Below are 20,210 nucleotides of genomic sequence, written 5' to 3' on the forward strand. Positions count from 1 at the left end.
TTGGGGAAAAACATAATTTAAATGAAAAAAAAATTTCATTTACACATCCGACATTAACGAAAAGTCGTCAAACACCTGTGGGGTGTTGAGGCTCAGCGGACCCCTTGTTACATTCCTTGAGGGGTGTAGTTTCCAAAATAGTATGCCATGTGTTTTTTTTTTTTTTTTTTTTTGCTGTTTTGGCCCCATAGGGCTTCCTAAATGTGACATGCCCCCCAACTTTGCTGCTATTCCTGTGAAACACCTAAAAGGTTAACAACATTCTGAATGTAATTTTGAATGCTTTGAGGGGTACAGTTTCTATAATGGGGTAAATTATGGGGTATTTCTCACAGAAAGGCCCCTCAAATCCACTTCAAACTTAACTGGTCCCTGAAAAATTCAAAATTTGAATTTTTAGTGAACATTTTTAAAACTGCTGCTGAACTTTGAAGCCCTCTAATGTCTTCCAAAAGTAAAAGCATGTCAACTTGATGATGCCAACATAAAGTAGACATATTGTATATGTGAATCAATGTATCATTTATTTGAAATGTCCATTTTCCTTACAAGCAGAGAGTTTCAAAGGTATTAAAATGCATCAAAATTTTCATGCAATTTGGGGATTTTTCACCAAGAATGGATGCAAGTAACGATGAAAATTGATCACTATGTAAAAGTAGAGTATGTCACGAAAAAAACTGTCTCGGAAGCAGAATAAAAGGTAAAAGCATCCCAGAGTTATTAAAGGGGTTCTCCGGTGCTTACACATCTTATCCCCTATCCAAAGGATAGGGGATAAGATGCCTGATCGCGGGAGTCCCGCAGCTGGGGACACCCGTGATCATACACGCGGCACCCCGTTTGTAATCAGTCCCCGGAGTGTGTTCGCTCCGGGTCTGATTACGGGCGACCACCGGGCCGGCAGCGTGTGACGTCACGCCTCCGCCCCCGTGTGACGTCATGCTCCGCCCCTCAATGCAAGCCTACGGGAGGGGGCTGCGTGGCGGGGATACTCTGGGTGAACTAAGGGGAGGGGGAGTGAGTTGAGCAGCGCGACAGGGTTGGGGGGGGGAGAGTTGCGGGCAGCGCGGCGGGGAGCGGTATGTGCTCCGGTGTTCACCTATACAGTATGCCTCCAGTTGTTTCCCCACTACAACTCCCAGCATGCCCTGACAGCCAATAGATGTCAGGGCAAGCTGGGAGTTGCAGTGGGGAAACAGCTGGAGGCACCCTGTATAGGTGAACTACGGGCGGAAGTTTCGGCCCCAGCAGGCATCAGTGACGTGGTGCCTGCTGGGGAAGTCTGCCTAGTAGTGAGCACACTGCCAGGCAGACAAAAAAGCATTTTTAATATGTAAAGGGAGGGGGTTAGGGATAGATGGGTAATAGGCAGGGACAAAAAAAAAAAATAAGTGATGGTGGGAGCTACCCTTTAAGGACCAGACCAATTTTATTTTTGCATTTTCGTTTTTTGCGTCACCAATTGTACTTTGTAATGACATCACTTATTTTACCCCAAAAATGTACGGCTCAACCAAACAAATATTATTTATGTGTGAAAATTGAAAAAAAAACTGCAATTTAGAAAATTTTGGAAGGTTTTGTTTTCACGCTGTACACTTTCCGGTAAAAATGACATGTTTTCTTTATTCTGTGGGCCAATACGATTAAAATGATACCCATGTTATATGCTTTTCTATAATTGTAACGCTTAAAAAAAATCTCAAACTATTTTAACAAAATTAGTATGTTTGAAATTGCCTTATTTTGACCACCTATAACTTTGTTATTTTTCCCTATATGGGGCGGTATGAGTGCTCATTTTTTGCGCCATGATCTGTAGTTTTTATCAGTACCACTTTTGCTTAGGTTTTACTTTTTATAAATTTTTTTATAATTTTTTTTGGGAATAAAACGTGACAAAAAAGCAGCAATTTTTGACTTTTTTTTTTTTTTTTTTTACGTTTACACCATTCACCGTATGGGATAATTAACAATATATTTTAATAGTTCAGACTTTTACGTACGCGGCGATACCAAATATGTGTATTAATAATTTTTTTTACGCTTTTTGGGGGGTAAAATGGGAAAAACTGACGTTTTTATTTTGGGAGCAGATTTTTCCAATTTTTTTACTTTTTTATTTTACATTTTTTTTTATTTTTTACACATGCTCTGATCTGTGGGGTTTTCCTCAGCTCAAATCCAACCCATTTTCTGTGGAAACCTTAGTAAATATGTTGTTGTTTTTGTGAAAATGTCGAGATCATGCCCCTTTTGGGAGGCCACACCCCATTTCCCCCAATGGCCACGCCTCTTTTTGGGTTTCTTAGCAAAATGAAGAGTTAGTCAGGGTTTTTTCAATTATGGCGCAGACAGAATTTTTGGCGCAATGCTACAGAATCTGGCGCACAACCCGGCAAAACATGTCGGGTTTGCAAAAGTAAATGAGGGCCATTGTGTTGGAAAAAATTAGCAAATTCATCATACTTGTGCAACATAAAGATGCATTTTGAGCAATCAAAAATTGCAGTGATGTGATGCCCATAGCAAACCTATACTGCTCTGAACAGTTCCTGACATGGACAGAGGTGTCAGCAGAGAGCACTGTGGTCAGACTGGAAAGAAATTCAAAAAGAAAAGAACTTCCTGTGGAGAATACAGCAGCTGATAAGTACTGGAAGGGTTAATATTTTTAAATAGAAGTAATTTATAAATCTGTTAAACTTTCTGGCACCAGTTGATTAAAAAAATGTTTTTCACCGGAGTACCCCTTTAAAAAATACCACATAGAATAGTTTGTCTGATATAACCCCGGACACCATGTCCAAAACCCAACAGACCCCCATTAAAGTCAAAGAGGTCCATTGTAGCGCTTCATAAGAATGATGCAGATGTGAACCCAGCCTTACAAACAAACAGTGTGCAGCCCCTGCCATAAAGGGGTCTCCCGCTCTCAGTCCTCAGGGGTAGTCACCCAGCTTTCTCAGTCTTCCAAATGCCAAGTGTGTCCACTGTAATAGTGATGTCTCCCTCAGTGAGCACTGTGCACAAGGAAGTGCAGTAGTATTGGCCATAGAGGTAGTCACCCAGCTTTCCCAGGCCCGGCTAGGGCGGATTGTGATGATGTAGAGGACAACTGCTGGAGTGTGGAGTGTTAGCTCTGCGGTCTACTGCAGTCCTGTCAGATAAGGGTTAAGTATATGGTAAAGCTTCATCTCACCGCCCGGGACATGGAGGGGCTGAGCTGGAGAGAGTTGGCCGCTCCTCCTCACAGACACAGGGGAGGGGAAGACTGGCGGTGCAAAGAAAGGAGACGAGCTGCTCAACCGGGGAACCCACCGCTCTCTGCCTCCTTGTCCCCCGGCCGCCTATGTGAAGAGACCGGAGCTGCCAGGAACACCCGCTCACCCCATTGTGTGCTGCCCGGCGGAGCCATGCCAAGGAAAAGCATCGTGCAAGTCAGCGTGCAGAACGTCCAGAAGCGACGTAGCCCCAACAAGCACTATGTGAGTGGCCATTGTATGTGGGGAGGAAGACGGGGTCCGGGGCATCCCTGGGTGACCCAGTCTGTGGTGCCCATAGCTAGACCTATTAGTGCCAGGGAATGCCACATGTGGGCACAAGAGATTGTTCTTTACATAGTATTATTACTAATATTGGTAGTTATATTTCTGCTTCCCACACGTTACTTTGTATTCTAACCTATAGGTCAGTGGTCTCCAAACTGTAGACCTCCAGATGTTGCTAAACTACAACTCCCAGCATGCCCGGACAGCCGTTGGCTGTCCGGGCATGCTGGGAGTTGTAGTTTAGCAACATCTGGAGGTCTAAAGTTTGAAGACCACTGCTATAGGATCTACAGGTAATGTAAGGGTACTGCTGTGCGGCAATCGCACAGTGTAAACGCCACTTTACGGCTGGGTGTGTTTGCCAACAGCCTTATCCTCCTAATTGCAGCCTGGCACTGGTTGGGATTTGGCACATGATGCTCCCGGCGGAGCTGACTGCGTGTTTTCTAGCCGTAAAAGATTTAAAGGCAAAAGTGCGGCAGAATGTGAGGTGGCGGGCACTGGGATGGGTACACGGTGTCACCTACTGAGCTGGGGTCACTGTTTGGGAAGTGGCGCTAGGACCCTATAGATGGATGGATGAGTCGGGCATTAGTGACCTACTGTGACTGACCCTAAGCGTATAATAGTGGTAAAGTGCTCGCAGTGTCCAGTGCGGATCCATATTGGGAAATATCTGAAGTGAAGGATCCACCGTGTAATGGGGGCGGCTGCTTTACATTCAGGTCCATTTTACTATACTACAGGAAATGGCTTTATGAGCAATCCCCTAGTATACGGTTATGGGAGACCCTCCCTTTACCAGCAGCATTAAAGAGGCACTCCTTACTGAGGCTCAGTACGTAGTGATCAGCGTCTACCTTTTGACCATCTGGTCCTTGCTGTGTTTTAAAGATTCGTAATATGGAATATATCACGCAATATTGAAAACAGACATAGAAGATTGATGGCAGAATAAGACCACCTGGTCTAAGTTTGTCCGTACATTATTTTCTTTTTATCTTTGAATAGATATACATTTTTTCCTATTTAGAGGAAGCCCATTGTCTGCTCATCCTCCACTTGGATGTAGTGGTCTCACTGTTCTGGAGGTTGGTGCTGGACCCAGTGGTGGGACCAGCATCTATCAGACATCTCCGGCCTTTCCTGTTGTAAGCAATAAACATCCAAGATGAGAATAAGGTCTAGTTCAGACAAGAGTAATACGCCGACCATACAAATGTTCCCATATTCTGCTTATTCAAACCTTATCAGGGCTGTATTTTACAGTTTATGCTGCCCAAGGCACTTGGACTACATCCGTCCCATTAGGGTAATTCCACAGTTGGAATTTTTCATGTAAATCTTTTATAAATACACTGAAAAAACAGCAAGTTACATTCAGGTTTTGTTGGCTGGGTTCACGTATGTCTGGCGTCCGACATAGATGAACTCGGCCTGAATCTCTACACAACTGATGACAACATGCATTAGGCTTGGTTCACATCAGGTTTTTCCCTATACAGGACTACATACGGCTGGGGGGAGCTAAAAACTTGCGGTCCCATATGTAATTAATTTCAATGATACGACCTGAGTGAACCGGTCGGCTCCTCTTTCCCCGAATGCGATTTTCTACCGGACCTAAAACTGTGGTTGACTACGGTTTTAGGTCCGGTAGAAAACCGCAAACGGGGAAAAATGAGCCGACTGGTTCACTCCGGTCGGCTCATTGAAATGAATTACATACGGGCGTCATACGGCAGGGGTATGGGAGCACAAGTTTTTAGCTCCCCCCCCCCCCCCAGCCGTTTGCGGTCCTGTATAGGGAAAAACATGATGTGAATCCAGTCTAAGTTGTCATCAGTTGTGTTGCATCCGGCATCCATTGTTCCTGCACGCCAGGCAGCAAGATGCGTTCCCCTGTCTGATGCCGTCCAACGTGTCCAAATTGAGGCGCTTGATGATTGGGAATTGTCCCATTTAAATGAATGGAATCAGTTCTAGCATCAGTTTCCCTCCGATGCTTTTGAGCAAGCAATGGAGGGAAATGATGACTGAGGCTGGACTTATGTGAATGAGCCCTTACAGCTTTACCGTGGATGGCAATCCTGTGCACAGAATTTAGTGAAATCACACATCAATCACAAATCCATAACATAGTGAGTGGCTGAGGCTGTGAATATACAGCTGTTTTGACCCATGTGGATTCAACCAAAGGGGAAAAAATATTTTTTGTACTCAATGCTACAGCATGATGCTGACAGCTACATCAAAAGTACATATCTTTTTTTCACAGACTGAAGTGCTGCCCCCCTCAACACTGCTGCCCTAGGCACATGCCCACAGGTGCCTAATGGCAAATACAACCCTGGGTATTAAGCTCTAGGGTAGGGTCACATGTAGCGCATCCGCATTGTATTTTACGCTGCGGATGCATTGGCGCAAGTCACTAGGGTCAGCTCCCTGCTTTTGCCGGGTAGCCCTTCAGATCTGCTACGTGCAGCCACACAGGGCTGTATGGCTGCAGAAGGGAGCATGTTCTACTGACTGGCATTGGTGAATCCGCTGAATACAATACACTGTGGATGTGCTGTGTGTGACCCTATCCTTATAGGGTAACTCTGATCAAATAAACTTTTGATATATTTTAGATTAATGAATATTGAATAACTTTCCAATAGCATGTTAATGAAGAATATGCTTCTTTCTATTGTATTTTTCCCGATCAGTCCTGTCAGCAAGCATTTCTGACTCATGCTGGAGTCCTAAACACTCAGAGCTGCCAGCCTGCTTTGTTCACAGCCAAACAGGCTGTGAACAAAGCAGGCTGGCAGCTCTGAGTGTTCTCCTTTGTGAACAAAGCAGACTGGCAGCTCGTAGTGTTTAGGACTCCAGCATGAGTCTGAAATGCTTGCTGCCAGGACTGGTAGGGAGACCCCTAGTGGTCATTTCTTCAAAGTGGAAAATTAAATAGAAAGAAGCATATTTTTTAATAACATGCAATTGTAAAGTTATTCTGCATACATTAATCTATAATATATCAAAAGTTTTTTTGATGAGAGGTACCCTTTAAAGTGCACCTGTCAGTAGGAAAACAGGGATGTATTTAAGTACATGGCTAGATATTGCTAGCCACCGTGATTTTAGGCAAACCATTTTTCATTTTAATATTGTTTTCGATTTAGAAAATAGCCTATTTAAATATGCAAATGAGGCTTGAGTGCCCAGGAGGTGTTTTCCAGCACAGCAAGTGCCTAGACAAGCGCAGCCCCATGTGCTCTTTAGAACCACCCCATGGCGGGCTTGCTTCCGCCTAACCTGTTTGACTGACAGCCACTAAACAAAGGACATGGGTTGGACTTACCTGGGTGCCTGTCCTGCTATGGACAGTAAACAGCAAGAAAACATCTACCGGTGCATAGCGGCTTTAGTATGATTTAAGACCCGAGATGGAATTGTATCTTATGTCTGTGCTAATGCTAGTGCTGGTAGAATGCCATTAATGAACAGCACATGCCCTAATGACAATGAAGGAACGCATTTTCTCCATTGCTGCACATCTGGATTATTGGCATTATACCCACTTGTCAAGAGCCGACAGTGTAGTATGCGAAGGTTACGGTGCTCGCTGGTGATTCTTTTAGATGATAGTCATGTTTGTTTGTGCTGTGTGATGGAGCTGTTAATACATGTTTTATACCTGGCAGGGCTGGTTTATAAAATACCCAGCATAGTAACCTGATTTGGCAGCTTTGCCCTCAGGAAATACATTGTGGTGATCGGCTCCTTTGTCAGCATGTACCTGGCTGAACTCTTCATGCACTGGAGTGTGAAATAGAACAGTGCCCCCTTCTGGACACTTCATCTACAGTGTAAGGTTTACCTTACAGGTGAAGGTTGGTGCTACTGCTCAATAAAATCGCTCATTCAACATAGGATGGTGTAAAGAGGAAATGTGTCCTATGCACTACTATTTTAAGACGACTTTTGTCTTAAAGAAATACTCCGGTGAAAATTTTTATTAAATCAACTGGTGCCAGGAAATTAAACAGATTTGTAAATAACTTCTATTAACCCCTTCCCGCTATTGGACGTATGCATACGTCCAGGCGAATTACACGTTCGCGCAAATGGACGTATACATACGTCCAAGCGATCTCCTGCTCTGCCGCGGGCAGCGCAGGAGATCGCGGGTGGGACTCAGCTGTCAATCACAGCCGGAGTCCCACCGCAGCTGCCGGGGCCGCGATCGCGCCGTTCCCGGCAGCATTAACCCCATAGATGCCGTGATCAGTTCTGATCACGGCATCTATGGTGTTTGCAGGGGGAGCGCTCTCCCCCTGCCCATCAACGGCGGCGCCGCGATAAAATAAGGGGGATCGGGGGTGTCCAAGACACCCTCGACCCCCCTTGAAGAGATAGGAGTGAGGTGGCAGGGTTGCCACCCCTCCTATCCCTGCTATTGATCGGCGGAGCGGCCGACCAATAGCAGACTGGGGGCGGGGGGGTTAAAGTTCGGTTCCCCCCGCTATGCCCGCCCATCGGTGTCCGGGCACAGCGGGGGGAACCGTGCAGTAGCGGCGGCGGCGGCAGCGGCGGTCACTTACCCCGCGGCGGAGCTCCAGATGACGGCGGCGGTGGAGGTAAGTATGACGCCGCGTGTCCAGAGTCTGTTGCCTAGCAACATCTGCAGGGCGACAGTTTAGAGAGTGGTCTCTAAACTGTCGCCCTCCAGGTGTTGCAAAACTACAACTCCCACCATGCCTTGACAGCTGTTTGCTGTGTTGGCATGCTGGGAGTTGTAGTTTTGCAAGATTTAGAGGGGTTCAGGCTGGAGATCACTGACAGTGGTCTCTAAACTGTAGCCCTCCAGATATTACAAAACTACAACTCCCAGCATGCTCAGACAGCAGTTTGCTGTCTTAGCATGCTGAGGTTTGTAGTTTTGCAACATCTGGAGGGCCACAGTTTAGAGACCACTGTCAGTGATCTCTAGCCTGAACCCCTCTAAATCTTGCAAAACTACAACTCCCAGCATTCAGGAACAGCAAATGGCTGTCTCGGCATGCTGGGAGTTGTACTTGCGTGCCTCCAGCTGTTGCATAACTACATCTCCCAGCATTTCCTTTGGCAATCAGTACATGCTGAGAGTTGTAGTTCTGCAACAGCTGGAGGCACACTGGTTGGGAAATATCGAGTTAGGTAATAGGTTCTATTACCTAACTCAGTATTTTCCAACCAGTGTGCCTCCAGCTGTTGCAAAACTACAACTCCCAGCATGCACGTTCTGTCAGTGCATGCTGGGAGTTGTAGTTTTGACACCCCCCCCCCCCCCCCCCATGTGAATGTACAGGTTACATTCACACTGGCGGCGGATTACAGTGAATTCCCTGCTTCAGGTTTGAGCTGCCGCAGCTCAAACTCCTAGCGGGAGACTCAGTGTAATCCGCCGTCAGTGTGAATGTAACCTAAAAACACTACACTACACTAACATAAAATAAAGAGTAAAACACTACATATACACACGTACACTGCCCCCCCCACCACCCCTTCCCCCCCAATAAAAATGAAAAACGTATCCTACAGCAGTGTTTCCAAAACGGAGCCTCCAGCTGTTGCAAAACAAAAACTCCCAGCATTTCCGGACAGCCATTGACTGTTCAAGCATGCTGGGAGTTTAGCAACAGCTGGAGGCACCCTGTTTGAGAATCACTGGTGTAAAATACCCCTATGTCCACCCCTATGCAAATCCCTAATTTAGGCCTCAAATGCGCATGGCGCTCTCACTTTGGAGCCCTGTCGTATTTCAAGGCAACAGTTTAGGGCCACATATGGGGTATCGCCGTACTCGGGAGAAATTGCCTAACAAATTTTGGGGGGCTTTTTCTCCTTTTACCCCTTATGAAAAGGTAAAGTTGGGGTCTACACCAGCATGTTAGTGTAAAAAAAAAAACATTTTTGTACACTAACATACTGGTGTTGCCCCATACTTTAAAATTTCACAAGCGGTAAAAGAAAAAAAGCCTCCAAAATTTGTAACGCAATTTCTCCTGAGGACGGAGATACCCCATATGTGGGCGCAAAGTGTTCTGGGGGGCGCACAACAAGGCTCAGAAGGGAGAGTGCACCATGTAAATTTGAGGTCTAAATTGGTGATTTGCACAGGGGTGGCTGATTTTACAGCGGTTCTGACATAAGTGCAAAGCAATAAATACCCACATGTGACCCCATTTTGGAAACTACACCCCTCACGGAATGTAATAAGGGGTACAGTGAGCATTTACGCCCCACAGGTGTCTGACAGATCTTTGAAACAGGGGTCTGTGAAAATGAAAAATAAAATTTTTAATTTGCACAGCCCACTGTTCCAAAGATCCGTCAAATGCCAGTGGGGTGTAAATTCTCCCTGCACCCCTTATTACCTTCCGTGAGGGGTGTAGTTTTAAAAATGGGGTCACATGTGGGGGGGTCCACTGTTCTGGCACCACGGGGGGCTTTGGAAATGCACATGGCCAAATTCTCTCTCCAAAAGCTCAATGATGCTCCTTCTCTTCTGAGCATTGTAGTTCGCCCCCAGTGCACTTCACGTCCACTTATTGGGTATTTCCATACTCAGAAGAGATGGGGTTACAAATTTTGTGGGGCATTTTCTGCTATTATCCCTTGTAAAAATGTAAAATTTGGGGGAAAACAAGCATTTTAGTGTAAAAAAATATATATTTTTTTTACATATGCAAAAGTCGTGAAACACCTGTGGGGTATTAAGGTTCACTTTACCCCTTGTTACGTTCCCCAAGGGGTCTAGTTTCCAAAATGGTATGCCATGTGTTTTTTTTTTCTGTCCTGGCACCATAGGTGCTTCCTAAATGCGGCATGCCCCCAGAGCAAAATTTGCTTCCAAAAAGCCAAATGTGACTCCTTCTCTTCTGAGACCTGTAGTGCGCCAGCAGAGCACTTTTCATCCCCATATTGGGTGTCTTCTGAATCGGGAGAAATTGGGCTTCAAATGTTGGGGGGTATTTTCTGCTATTACCTTTTTTAAAAATGTAAAATTTTTGCTAAACCAAGCATTTTTGGTAAAAAAAAATCATTTTTTTTACATATGCAAAAGTCGTGAAACACCTGTGGGGTATTAAGGTTCACTTTATCCCTTGTAACGTTCCTCAAGGGGTCTAGTTTCCAAAATGGTATGCCATGTCATTTTTTTTTGCTGTCCTGGCACCATAGGGGCTTCCTAAATGCGACATGCCCCCCCGAGCAAAATTTGCTCTCAAAAAGCCAAATATGACTCCTTCTCTTCTAAGCATTGTAGTTCGCTCGTAATGCACTTCAGGTCAACTTATGGGGTACCTCCATACTCAGAAGAGATGGGGTTACAAATTTAGGGGGGTATTTTCTGCTATTAACCCTTGCAAAAATTTGAAATTTGGGGGGAAACACACATTTTAGTGAAAATAATTTTTTTTTTTTTACATATGCAAAAGTCATGAAACACCTGTGGGGTGTTAAGGCTCACTTAATTCCTTTTTACGTTCCTCAAGGGATCTAGTTTCCAAAATGGTATGCCATGTTTTTTTTATTTGCTGTTTTGGCACCATAGGGGCTTCCTAAATGCAACATGCCCCCAAAAAACCATTTCAGAAAAACGTACTCTCCAAAATCCCCCTGTCGCTCCTTCGCTTCTGAGCCCTCTACTGCGCCCGCCGAACAATTTACATAGACATATGAGGTATCTGCTTACTCGAGAGAATTTGGGCTACAAATTCAAGTATAAATTTTATCCTTTTACCCCTTGTAAAAATTCAAAAATTGGGTCTACAAGAACATGCAAGTGTAAAAAATGAAGATTTTGAATTTTCTCCTTCACTTTGCTGCTTTTCCTGTGAAACACCTAAAGGGTTAAAACACTTACTGAATGTCATTTTGAATACTTTGGGGGGTGCAGTTTTTGTAATGGGGTCATTTATGGGGTATTTCTAATATGAAGACCCTTCAAATCCACTTCAAACCTGAACTGGTCCATGAAAAATAGCGAGTTTGAAAATTTTGTGAAAAATTGTAAAATTGCTGCTGAACTTTGAAGCCCTCTGGTGTCTTCCAAAAGTAAACACTTGTCAATTTTATGATGAAAATATAAAGTAGACATATTGTATATGTGAATCCAAAAAAAATAATAATTGGAATATCCATTTTCCTTACAAACAGAGAGCTTCAAAGTTAGAAAAATGCAAAATTTTCAATTTTTTCATCAAAATTTGGGATTTTTCACCAAGAAAGGATGCAAGTTACCACAAAAATTTACCACTATGTTAAAGTAGAATATGTCACGAAAAAACTATCTCGGAATCAGATTGATAAGTAAAAGCATTCCAGAGTTATTAATGTTTAAAGTGACAGTGGTCAGATGTGCAAAAAAGGGCTGCGTCCTAGAGGTGAAAATGGGCTGTGTCCTTAAGGGGTTAAAGAATCTTTACCCTTCCAGTACTTCTTAGCAGCTGTATGCTACAGAAGAAATTCTATGATTTTTTTTTTTTGTCTTGTCCACAGTGCTCTCTGCTGACACCTGATGCTCGTATCAGGAACCGTCCAGAGCAGGAGAAAATCCCCATAGCAAACCTATGCTACTCTGGACAGTTCCTGACACGGACAGAGGTGTCAGCAGAGAGCACTGTGGAACAGACCAAAAAGAAATGAAAAAAGAATAGAATTTCCTCTAACATACAGCTGCTAATAAGTAGTGAAAGGATTAAGATTAGATAAAGTAATTTACAAATCTGTTGTAGTTTTGCAACAGCTGGAGGCACCCCTGTTTGGGAGACACTGGCCTATACTATATACTACTATATAGTCCAATATGCTGGGAGTTGTAGTTTTCGTTTGGGGCAGCTGATGAGCCACAAGCTATATCAGGGAATGCTGGGAGTTGTAGTTAGTAACTAACTGCAACTCCCGAATTAAATTAAAAAAAAGCAATCAAAAAGTCACATCAAAACAAGAATGGAACTGTGAAAAACAGAGAGGGGAGATAAAAATGAGCCCTCATACAGGCCTTTATAAGGAGGAAAGGTATAATAATAAAAAGGTATAAGGGTCAGGATAGGACAAAATCCCCCCCCCCCCCCGCATAAGTATCCTATGATGTCGCGCAAATATGCAAATTAGCATGGCTGGTATTTTTTTCGGCAAGAAAGGTGGCAACCCTAAATGTAATACCTCACACCACCAATAGGGAGAGTCCAGTGTTTTCAGGAACTGGTCTGCAGCTGTTGTATGTAAACCTTGTAGATGCCACTGAGCTCCCATTTGTGCTGTGGTATCTAAACACAGTTAAAGGGGTACTCTGGTGGCAAACTTTTTTTTTTTTTTAAATCAACTTGTGCCAGAAAGTTTAAGAGATTTGTAAATTAGTTCTATTAAAAAAATCTTAATCCTTCCAGTACTTGTTAGTTGCTGAATACTACAGAGGAAATTCTTTTCTTTTTGGTACACAGTGCTCTCTGCTGACATCTCTGTCCATTTTAGGAACTACCCAGAGCAGCATATGTTTGCTATGGGGATTTTCTGCTACTCCGGACAGTTCTTAAAATGGACAGAGATGTCAGCAGAGAGCACTGTGCTCGTGATGTCAGCAGAGAGCTCTGTGTTCCAAAAATAAAATAATTTCTTCTTTAGTATTCAGCAGCTAATAAGTACTGGAAGGATTAATATTTTTTAATAGAAGTAATTTACAAATCTGTTTAACTTTCTGGCACCAGTTGATTTAAAAAAAAAAAAAAAAAAATTCCACCAGAGTACCCCTTTAACCCCTTAAGGATGCAGGACATAAATGTACGTCCTGGTGCGGTGGTACTTAACGCACCAGGACGTACATTTACGTCCTGTACATAACCGTGGGCATCGGAGCGATGCCCATGTCATGTGCGGCTGACCCTGGCTGCTGATCGCAGCCAGGGACCCGCCGGCAATGGCCGATGCCCGCGATTTCGCGGGCGTCCGCCATTAACCCCTCAGATGCCAAAATCAATACAGATCCCGGCATCTGTGGCAGTACGCGACTTCAATGAATGATCTGATCGCCCGCAGCGCTGCTGCGGGGATCCGATCATTCAGAACGCCGCACGGAGGTCCCCTCACCTTCCTCCTTCCGGCTCCCGGCGTCTTCTGCTCTGGTCTGAGATTGAGCAGACCAGAGCAGAAGATAGCCGAAAACACTGATCTGTTCTATGTCCTATACATAGAACAGATCAGTATTAGCAATCATGGTATTGCTATGAATAGTCCCCTATGGGCACTATTCAAGTGTAAAAAAAAAAAATCCCCTCCCCCAATAAAAAAGTAAAACGTCTGTTTTTTCCTATTTTACCCCCCAAAAGTGTAAAAAATAAATTTAAGACATATTTGGTATCGCCACGTGCGTAAATGTCCAAACTATTAAAATAAAATGTTAATGATCCCGTACAGTGAACGGCGTGAACGAAAAAAAAAGTCCAAAATTGCTACTTTTTTAATACATTTTATTAAAAAAAATTATAAAAAAATGTATTAAAAGTTTTTTATATGCAAATGTGGTATAAAAAAAAGTACAGATCATGGCGCAAAAAATGAGCCCTCATACCGCCGCTTATACGGGAAAATGAAAATGTTATAGGTCATCAAAATAAAGGGATTATAAACGTACTAGTTTGGTTAAAAAGTTTGTGATTTTTTTTTAAGCACAACAATAATATAAAAGTATGTAATAATGGGTATAATTTTAATCGTATTGACCCTCAGAATAAAGAAAACATGTCATTTTTACCGCCATTTGTACGGCATGAAAACAAAACCTTCCAAAATGAGCAAAATTGCGTTTTACCGTCATTTGTACGGCATGAAAACAAAACCTTCCAAAATTAGCAAAATTGCGTTTTTCTTTTTAATTTCCCCACAAAAATAGTGTTTTTTGGTTGCGCCATACATTTTATGATATAATGAGTGATTTCATTACAAAGGACAACTGGTCGCGCAAAAAACAAGCCCTCATACTAGTCTGTGGATGAAAATATAAGAGTTATGATTTTTAGAAGGCGAGGAGGAAAAAATGAAAACGTAAACATTTAATTGTCTGAGTCCTTAAGGCCAAAATGGGCTGAGTCCTTAAGGGGTTAATCGTTAGGTAGTTGCTTCCCCCCCCCCCCCCACAATTATTTAACATTGTTAACCTATCCAGGGGCTGTTATAACCCCATTAAAGATGGTGTCACATAATAGACATTCACTTTCATGTTGCAGATGCTGCAGGTCCAGCCCCCCTAAACCCCTTTTTGGCCAGATATGGAAACTTCTTAGTGGGTGAATTCTTCTTCTAGACATGGTAGGACTGAGCAGCCACATCTGATGTGAACTTCTCATTCTCCTCAGGTCGCTGCACATCAGATGCTATTGATCACTTTGTCCTGATCCTGCAGGCAGACTATGACACAGCACTAAGGCTTGCCATTGAAGTACTCTATTGAAGTGCTACAGTAGAGCGGCCTCCCTACCATAAGTCAAAGATGAAAGAGATCACTGCCCATCTGTAAACGTTCATCTGCGACGGACAGTCTATTATATAGTTGTGTGTGGCGGCTGAGCACTTTGAGGCTTTTTTTTGTGTATATTGCAGATGTTCCCTCAGGGAGTGACCTCGTTGCTTGTCCTCTTTAGCACCCACTTGCCATCTTTTGGGATCCGTATGACTAGGTTGTTTGCATGTTATTGTGAACGTCATATTATGGTCTGTAAATGGAGTCTCCATAAAAAGTCAATGGGGGAGATTTATCAAAGCTGTCTATGTCCTGCATGAATATAGACCAAACTACAGAGTGTAAGGCCGGTCTATTGTGCGCTTAATTTATCAAAAGGTGCACGGACTTCGGGATCTATGCTGTAGACTATATTTATACCTGCTTCAGTATGGTCAGACATTTCAGCGTACTTTCGGCAAAAGCCGCTATTCATAAATTAAGCACCAATGTAGAGCTGGGCGGTATGAGCAAAAATGTGTATCACTGTATTTTTGTAACTTATGGCGGTTCCACGGTATATAACGGTATTTCTTTCACCCCCCAAATCATGTGACCTGCAAGCGCTGTTCTGCTCCCCCGTCCCCCCCCAAATCATGTGACCCGCGAGCGCTGTTCTGCTCTCCTCCCCTCCCCCCCAAATCATGTTACCCACCAGCGCTGTTCTGCTCCCACCCAATTAATTATCAGCCCAGAGGGGTACTACTCACATATGTCACCCGCAAGCACTACCCTCCTCCTCTTTGTTGCGGGCCACCAGCAGGGGAACTCTATACTGTACGCCAGTGGTCTCCAACCTGCGGACCTCCAGATGTTGCAAAGCTACAGCTCCCAGCATGCCCAGACAGCCAACGGCTGTCCGGGCATGCTGGGAGTTGTAGTTTTGCAACAGCTGTAGGTCCGCAGGTTTGAGACCACTGCTGTATGCTGTATCCCTATGCCCGGGCTGCAAAAGATAAACAAAATAAACTTTAACTTACCTGCGTCTGCCTCACACTGTTCCTGGGGACTGGAACATCGGACAGCCGTCAGCCTATCACTGGCCGCAGCGATGTTCCGCCCCGGCCAGTGATAGGCTGAGTCCACTGTCATGTAAGAAGCCGGTTTCATACATGACAGTGGGCTCAGCCGATCACCTGCCGGGGCGGAACATTGCTGCGGCCAGTGATAGGCTGACGGCTGTACGACGTTCCCGTCCCCAGCGTAAGGCCGACGCAGGTAAGTTAAAGTTTATTTTGTTTATCTTTTGCAGCCCGGGTATAGGGATAAAGCGTACAGCAGTGGTCTCAAACCTGCGGACCTCCAGCTGTTGCAAAACCACAACTCCCAGCATGCCCGGACAGCTGTTGGCTGTCCGGGCATGCTGGGGGTTGTAGTTTGGCAACATCTGGAGGTCCACAGGTTGGAGACCACTGGCGTACAGTATAGAGTTCCAGCGCCGGTGGCCCGCAACAAATAGGAGGAGGGCAGTGCTTGCGGGTGACATATGTGAGTAGTACCCCGCTGGGCTGATAATTAATTTGGGGGGAGCAGAACAGCGCTGGCAGGTAACATGATTTGAGGGGAGCAGAACAGCGCTGGTGGGTCACATATGATTAGTTCCCCGATGTGGGGACAGCGCAGCGGACTGATAATTCATAGGGGGAGGGGCCAAACCGGTATTGTGGTATGGGAAACATTCATATCGTGCAGCACAAAAATTTCGGTGTTCGGTATGAACCGGTATACCGCTCAGCCCTACACCAATGCATTTTCCCATCTAAAATAGACTAGAATGCATCATGCTCTAAAAGTCGCGAAAAAGTCGCACCTATTTAGACTGCGACTTTCTGTGCGACTATTTTAGATGGGAAAAACAAGTCTATAAATCCTTTGATAAATCTCCCCCAATGTGACATGACTGAGCTGATCCTTACTCGATGCATTTTAGTATTATCACCCAGAGCTTCCTTTAGGCTACACATCTTCAATGCAGTGCTCTGTGGAAGTCAGGCTGGGTTTACATGCGGCTGGTTTTTGCCTTTTTTTTCATGGGATTTCTATGGCTAAATGCAGGAAAAAACATTTTTTTTGTGTATATTGCAGATGTTCCCTCAGGGTGCAACCCCCGTAGCTTGTCCTCTTTAGCACCCACTTGCCATCTTTTGGTTAGCTAGACTGCAAATTACTGTAGTTTTTGGTTGCATAGAGGGACATTTATCAATGTTTACTTATGTATTCTTTTTTTTTAGTAATTTTTTCCTTACTTTTTTTTTTGCTTATGTGCGACTTATTTATCAACTGGTTTCAGCCTGTTGATAATTTTCTTTCACGTAAGCAATTTTTCCTTTTTTTACTTTGGTAGTAGCTTTTTCTGCTCCATGTTTGAGCTGGAGTAAATTTTGTCAATTTTTAACCTTGTTGCGACTTTTTTTTGCGCAGTTGCGACTGTCGCAGTTAATAAATACCTGACTACCCGTAGTCCATTTTAAAATTATTACTACGTAGTCAATTTTTAGAAAACTTGCTTTTCTCGCTTTCCAGTCAAAATGTTGCACGAAAAATCGCGTAGTCGCAGTTGTGACAATTTTGCCACAATTATAGTAAAGAAAACCTGACTAAACCCGTTGATAAATGTCCATAATAGTTTTTACGGTTGTAGCACAGCTGTATAGTGGAAAAGTACATTGGAAAGCTGTAACAAACGCATGTAAAAAAATGTAAAAGCTGCAATAAAACATGGAACAATCCCACAGTGTGCTCATCTGGCCTGTATTCTGTTCTCCTTATCAGATTACTGTTCAGGGGAATGTAAGTCACCGAGCCGCTTTAGGAGACATGAAACAAGCAAGGACAGGCAGATCTGAAGTGTAAATGCTTGTAGCAATGGGCTATGCTTCAGGATCAGTACAGGAGAAGTAAGGAAGTGTAAAATGGAAGGTTACTTTTGAGTTTTATCTAGATGTCAACTGAAAGCTCTTATGTCCAATGAGTCTATATTGTCAGTGACAGATCCTATTGACTTTCAAGAGGTATCCAGATACATGGCAGCTTGTCGGTCAATGCTGAGAGAGGCATAGGTGTGGGGTCTAGGGATCACTCTCTTTACAGCATATACCGTATTTTTCGTCCTATAGGACGCACCGGCGTATAAGACGCACCCAATTTTTAGGGACAAAATCTAAAAAAATAAAGATTTTTAACCCAATAGTGGTCTTCAACCTGCGGACCTCCAGATGTTGCAAAACTACAACTCCCAGCATGCACGGACAGCCGTTGGCTGTCCGGGCATGCTGGGAGTTGTAGTTTTGCAACATCTGGAGGTCCGCAGATTGAAGACCACTGCAGGAGGAGGTAATACTCACGTGTCCCCGCCGCTCCGGACCCGTCACCGCTGCCCTGGATGTCGCTCCATCGCTGTTGCCGTGTCCCCGTCGCTCCGAAACGTCTCTGCTGCCGGCCGGGTATCCTCGCTCTCCGTCGCCGCCATCACGTCGTTACGCACGCCGACGCACGTACGCGACGACGTGATGACAAGGAAGGAGAGCGCCGGCCATACAGGGGATCCCTGAACGGAGAAGACACCGAGGAGGTAGGTAAGGTCCCCCCCGGTGTCCTGTAAGCACTAACCCGGCTATTCAGTCGGGCTGTTCGAGACCGCCGCGGTGAAATCGCGGCGGTCCCGAACAGCCCGACCAAACAGCCGGGTTAGTGTCACTTTCCCTTCAGACGCGGCGGTCAGCTTTGATCGCCGCGTCTGAAGGGTTAATACAGGGCATCACCGCGATCGGTGATGTCCTGTATTAGCCGCGGGTCCCGGCCGTTGATGGCTGCAGGGACCGCCACGATAGGGGTGTATTCACCGTATAAGACGCACCGACTTTTTCCCCCCAGTTTTGGGGAAGAAAAAGTGCGTCTTATACGGCGAAAAATACGGTAGGTTATCCAGCTTTATAAAATGAATGGTCTATCTTCAAAATAGATCAGCTGTTTGAAGGGGCTGTGGTGGTCCTGCAAGTGCTGTAGCCTCTTAAATGTTTGCTAGTGATTGTACTTGCATGGCCGTACTTTTATCAGCAGCAGTGCACGATCCTGCACCTTTGTCCAATTGAAGTGGTAATAGTGTTTCCATACAGGTATGAGTGCTGGTAAACATTGAAGAGGCTGCAGCGCTTATAAAAGCGCCGTGGCCCCTTTAAACAGCTGATTGGCTAGGGAGCAAGAGTCAGAACCATGCCGACCTCCTACTGATGACCATCAGATTCATAAGACTGAATAACCTCTGTAGCTATAAGTGTTCATACTGAGGGAATCGCTTGCTGAATATAGTGGATCTGCGCTGTTTAATACGGAATAGAATCTGTGCTTATTTCACCCGTAATTTGCTGTGAAAATAAGCACTGAATTTCAAAATCTTATTTATGGCGTAATCACTTGTATACTATCCAGCACATATTTGATGCATAGGATTTGATGCTGCAGCTGCATTTGATGCTGTATTTAGTCATTAAGTTTACAGAAAACTCTACAGCATAAAATCAGCAGATTTTAAAGAAACCTATATGTGTGAATAGACCCTTAATGGGCTTTTACGGGCACATTCTTCTGAAAGAATAAACGTGCTCAATCTTTCATCAAAATCCAATTTTTCATCAGAAATTCCACTACAAAACTACAAACATGTAAATTGAGCAGCAGCCGCCTCCTATTGAGCACAATGGACGGCCACTTCTGCAGAATTAGTTTAGAATTGTCTTCTGGAAATTACAAGGGGAATGGTAATAAAGCATGAAACTGAGATTGTTTCAACATTTTGGAGTGTCCATGATAAGTTCCATCATTACTTATTTTTTTATGTTATGACTGCTTCCAGCTAAGTGATATACCATATTACTCATATGATCATATAATTGTAATTGTTGGATTACAAGGATGCTGGGCTTAAGAGCATTTTCATAGGGCAGAATTTCCAAGTGAAAATTTAGCTCTGAAATTCCGGTGGAGCAGCCTCCCATTGTTTTCAAAAGGATTCTGCTGCACCATGCACTTGGAAGAATTTTTGCAAGAATTCTGCAACGGAAATTCATATTTGGGTCATGTTTATTCTTTCAGAGCAATCCGCTCAGACTTTTCTAGGTGGATGTTCCGCTGTC

The 20,210-nt window shown here is 44.2% G+C and overlaps 1 protein-coding gene across 2 annotated transcripts in view; it reads left to right on the forward strand.

The window, feature by feature from the left end:
• The first annotated feature begins 3,092 nt into the window (after positions 1-3,092).
• SH3PXD2B (SH3 and PX domains 2B) overlaps positions 3,093-20,210 on the forward strand; it is a 153,642-nt gene continuing 136,524 nt past the window's right edge. Inside the window, exon 1 of one of the 2 annotated variants that reach the window (XM_056574825.1) lies at positions 3,093-3,491. In XM_056574825.1, coding sequence (XP_056430800.1) covers positions 3,186-3,491 — 306 coding nt within the window. In that variant the 5' untranslated portion in view covers positions 3,093-3,185. The remainder of the gene's footprint in view (positions 3,492-20,210) is intronic. The other variant, XM_056574827.1, reaches the window with a different exon arrangement.

The sequence above is a fragment of the Hyla sarda genome, chromosome 4 (genome assembly GCF_029499605.1).
Source record: "Hyla sarda isolate aHylSar1 chromosome 4, aHylSar1.hap1, whole genome shotgun sequence".
In the NCBI taxonomy this organism is placed as follows: Eukaryota; Metazoa; Chordata; class Amphibia; order Anura; family Hylidae; genus Hyla; species Hyla sarda.